Consider the following 5,008-nt stretch of genomic DNA (forward strand, 5'->3'; position numbering starts at 1 on the left):
CCCTTTTTGGGTGGTGACTGTGTTCATGTCAGCCCTTCCTTCCTTTGGTAACGGTCAAGAAAGCAAGTCCACAGCCATGTGTGTGCGCGCGCGTGTGTGTGCATGTGTGCGTTCGTATGGATGTGTATGACAGTTACCTGTATGCGGTGGGGGGGGGGGGGGGGGATTCAATCTAGGGCAGATGGTGCACGCATTGGAAAGTGTTCGCATTCCGAACTATTTAACAAAGTGTAAACTGTGTTTAATTAATCAATTTTAAGCCAGGACACGAAGTACATGTAAGTTGTCCCTCCGCTCATAGAGAGTTGGAAGTGCGAAGCACAGAGCTGCGACACGGATTGAAGAGACAGTCCAGTTTCGTGGTGTCTCTAGGGTTCTTGCAAAGGCAGCCATAAAGAAACTCAGTGAAGCAAGAGCATCACTCTCTTGTGCGCAGTCCTGCGAACACGGCCCAGCTGAGAACTGTCTGCAACACCTGCCCCAAATACCACCACTGAGTGTCTCAGCACTGAAACACAGTAGCTAGGAGAGCACTTTGTTCTCGAACAACAGGATCGTGCGTGCATTGTTCATAACAGTTTGACCCTTTCTGACTGTGTAGGAAGTGCGAACAAGTCTCTTGTAGTTCACCGTGCACTTCCTCTTCGTATAGAACGTGTCAACATGTTAAAGGCTTCGGCAGCTTACTGCTCTCATTGACTAAAGAACCTCGCCACGGTACCCGCAACCCCACATCCAAACTTGAATATGATGGCCTTTTGTGATCTCAGACCATATCCGTGCTCACGTTCGACGATAGGGCCTTGAGCTTGTTCATAGAGGTCGTGCGAGCAGTATCAGAATGTTGAACTATGTTGAAGGCACTATGTTTTCAACATGTTGCTACTGGTCATGCCGATATGAGATGGACTAGTACAGCAGTGGATGTGTGAGCATATCACCCTCACTGCCCTACAGGTTGTCTTTTATTGTAAGAAGCAAAATACTTACACGCAGGGAAGGTGTTTAGACTCTGGGGAGTAGTCAGTAAGACGTAGATTTCGTCCACGGGTGACGGATACGTTCTGCGCTAGGTACTCAAAACAACTAGCTACTTGTGTCTCGTTACTTGGGTGTGCTTGCCCTGCCACTGTCTAGATGTGGGGCAGTCCACGATCATTCGCATCCACCGCGACCCCAGGCCTTAAAGGTATTGGTGCACAATAGTTAGCTGCTTCATTACGAGTCGTGATTTCGATCGAAGTTTTCTTGGAGAAGAGTTAACGGTCCGATTAGTAAGGCACGGAGTTGGCGCTTCCGAGGTGATTTAGGAATGGTTGCTGTACGCTCCTGCACCTTTCTTGTCTTGCTGTTCACCTCTTTGCATATTTCAGTTAACTGCATACCTCTACCAGCGGGGTATGTGTGGGACGGTGGTCCATTTAGTCAGCGTGAGGATTTCGAGGATGTAGTGTCGGTAGACGTTGTCCAAGATACCGATAATGACTTTGGTGAAAGTGCCGGAGAGTCACCTGGCGAACCGTGGAGTACTGATTCTGATGTGGCGGTGGACATGACCCAAGACGATGTAGAGGATTACGATTCGCGGGACGGGGAAACCTCCGAGGAAGACAGCTCTGAAGACGACAGTGATGATCCGAGCGACCCTCCATTTGTCCCAGCCAGAGGTCCCCAGCCTGTATTTGTGGACATTGTGTCAACAGCTCCAGTAGAACTGCGCACATCGCCCGAGCCCGAAATCCTGCTGGCGCACGTGGCAAATGTGCAAACTGCAGAGATCGCAACAGTAAGGATTCCGCCACCTCCACCGCCTCCGCCGCCAACAACTCAGCCTCCTGCAACACCGCCTCCAACAACGCAACAAACCACTCCGCCTCCGACGACACAAGCGACAACCCAGGCACCCACAACTCAGCCGCCCACGACACAAGCGACAACCCAGACACCCACAACGCAAGCGCCCACGACACGACCCACAACTCAGCCGCCCACGACACAAGCGACAACCCAGGCGCCCACGACACAAGCGACAACCCAGCCGCCCACGACACAAGCCACAACCCAGGCGCCCACAACACAAGCGACAACCCAGGCGCCAGTACCGACAACAGAGCCCACGACACAACCGCCCACCGAGCCTGAACTCATCCTCGCCGAGCCAACTGAACTTACGGAATACATTCCAACATCAAGAGCTGCCACCACTTCCACGACCGTAGTAACCACTCCGCAAGAAACAACCGAAGTAATCACAACTACAACAATACGAATAACCAGCACAGAATTACCCACAACAGAGGCAGCAACCACCGCGGGGTTCCTGGACTTCTTCGGCCCATTCTTCCCGGGGCAGGGTGACATCGCGCCGCCGTGATTAATTTAGCACCAGGGCAAATACACGCAGTAGAGTTGTCCTGGCCCTGGCAATTGCTCACCACCAGCTCAGCAGATGCAGAAGCTCTTTGGAGTAATGGTCAATATTAGAACAATACATCTGAATTGCTGCTTCTACTAGACTGGCCACAACGCCGCGTGCTGGAGCGTTGTCACGGCTAGAGTCAAGTAGCCAAGAAGCAGGGAGGTCACCGCTGCTGAAAAAGAAACTGGCTGTTACATGAACGGCATACAATGTACCCTAATCAAGATGTCCACACACCAATGCACTGATGTACATGACTTTGTACACTGTATTAAAGAATGCTGTAAAAGCATGCAATTTCCATGCAGCAACATGATGTTTTATGCCTCATAGGGAACATGCCGACGACAGCTTTACAGCAAACATCAAAACAATTATTAGCTTCGGCCCTTGTTAGTTGTTACTGCACTCGTATATTTACTCATCCTTTTCAATTTGCTTTCAAAGCTGTATCCACGGTACCCGATGATAATTATATCCATCCTGTACCAGTATCATTGTCATACCAAAACTGGCAAAAGCAGTGAACAGCTATAATAATTATACAGGTAACTCGAACCTCTTTGGAGGCGAAGAAAATGCTAGCTTACAGAAATACCCTTTTCTGTGTTCTATACACGTATAGACACCAGGAGCGGCACTCGTGTCGGTGCCGGAGGCGACTATTATGCCTTGTGACCTTTGTGTTGTACTTTCCGGTATGGGGCTGCAGTGACTTGAAACTGCGTTTTGCGTAATTAATATTTCAGGTTGTCCTAAGCACCACACCGTGTACATGTTTTTTTTTTTTTTTACTACAAAGCACTGGCCAGCAACATAAAAGGGGAGGTAGACAAAAGTGGACAAGCGAACTTTGACAACACAGAGGAGCGTGGCATGCGTGCCGATGAGGTAGGTCAACCTCCCCCGACCTAGTGGTCTCGGGTTCAACAGTTGGTCTACGCATCAGGAAGGGGAAATGGACAGAGAAAGGGAGAATGAGCATGAGGAGCTTCCCAGGAGAGGAAGAGTGAGAGAGAGAGAGAGAGAGAGAGAGAGAGAGAGAGAGAGAGAGAGAGAGAGAGAGAGAGAGAGAGAGAGACAGAAAATGATAATAATAGAGACAACCGGTTATTCTCAGTGCTGGTGGACTTCAGTGGCCCATAGCCAATTGGTCTGGCGGAGGTGGTGGTAGGCCTTGGTCTTGAATGTCGGCAATTTCTTGAGAGTTGGGCGTTCGGCGAGGATTGGGGCAGGCAGTGTGTTCCAGCTCTCCAGGACAAAGTATGGGAAGGAGCGGCGGATGAACTCTGGACTGGAGGCTGGCAGAGGAGTTGCGAGTTGGAAAGAGTGGCCACCGAGGGACTGGCGTTGCCGGCGCGTCCGGGGTGCAGCGTTAACTCTTGCTGGGGGAGGTACCATGTTGGTAAGCAGAGCTGGACCTGGTATGCATTGCAGCTTATACAGGTAGCACAGCCCGTAAACATGCCTTCGGATTGCCAGGCTGGGGAGCAATGAGGGGCCAATAACCTTCATGGCTCGACGCTGGACCAGGTCCAGCTGATGGAGGTGACAATGTGCCGCACTCGCCCAGACGAGAGGGGCGTACTCCATTATAGGCCGTACAAATCCTTTGTACACAGTTAGGCGCCCTGCACTGTCCAGGATCCGAGATGCCTTTCGGAGCAGGCCGAGTCGCTGGTTGGCTCTAACGGCAAGGGAACAGATGTGGGCCCGGAAGGAGAGAGTACTGTCAAATAACACTCCTAGCAGCTTGAGCTGAGGGCTCTCAGGCACCTGCATGCCATCAAATGTGAGCTGTGGGACATCCAGGGATGGTCTGTGGCGGTCAAGAAGTATTGCCTGAGATTTTGATGGCTCGAACTTTATCTTCCATTGGGCACCCCAAGTCTGAAGGCGGTCAATAGATGCTTGGAGGCTATTGCAAGCAGCAGCGATGGTATCTGGGTTTCTGATTAGGGCATAGAGTGTTGTATCGTCCGCATAGACAGCTAGACTGGAGCCTGGGGCTAAACACTGTTCTGCATCGTTTACATATAACAGGAAAAGAGTGGGACCTAGGAGGCTACCCTGGGGCACTCCAGCCTTGATCGGGAACAGTGGGGAGGACTGACCGCCAACAACTACAGTCAGTTTTCGGTCATGGAGATACGACCTTAGCCAAGCCAGGAGTTGGCCGTGGATGCCACATTGCTGTGCCTTCGCAAGGACACCTGGGTGGGAAACCTTGTCGAATGCCCCGGCAATATCAACTGCCAGGGCATGCACAAGACCGCCGCCAGCCAGGGTAGTGGCCCAGGAATGCTGGAGAGCCGTCAGTAGGTCACTTGTGCCCAGTCCACGTCGGAAGCCAAACTGGGACGAGGAGAAGAGTTGATGGGTTTCCAGGTGGTTCACAAGCTGCCGATTGATGATACCTTCCATGATCTTAGAGATGATCGTCAGGAGAGATATAGGCCGGTAGTTCTTCATCATGGATTTGGGTCCTTTCTTGTGCACTGGAACGACACGGGCAATTTTCCATGATTGGGGCTGGACTCCATTTGCAAAACACAGGCGAAACAATCTAGCCAGCGGATGTGCTAGTTC

The 5,008-nt window shown here is 51.4% G+C and overlaps 1 protein-coding gene across 1 annotated transcript; it reads left to right on the top strand.

The window, feature by feature from the left end:
- The first annotated feature begins 1,312 nt into the window (after nucleotides 1-1,312).
- On the top strand, nucleotides 1,313-2,374 carry LOC135823674 (salivary glue protein Sgs-3-like). Its single transcript, XM_065336522.1, has one exon. It carries the CDS (start codon nucleotides 1,313-1,315, stop codon nucleotides 2,372-2,374), a length of 1,062 nt encoding a protein of 353 aa, XP_065192594.1.
- Nucleotides 2,375-5,008: the final 2,634 nt, after the last annotated feature.

This window comes from Sycon ciliatum, chromosome 8 (genome assembly GCF_964019385.1).
Source record: "Sycon ciliatum chromosome 8, ocSycCili1.1, whole genome shotgun sequence".
NCBI classification, from domain to species: Eukaryota; Metazoa; Porifera; class Calcarea; order Leucosolenida; family Sycettidae; genus Sycon; species Sycon ciliatum.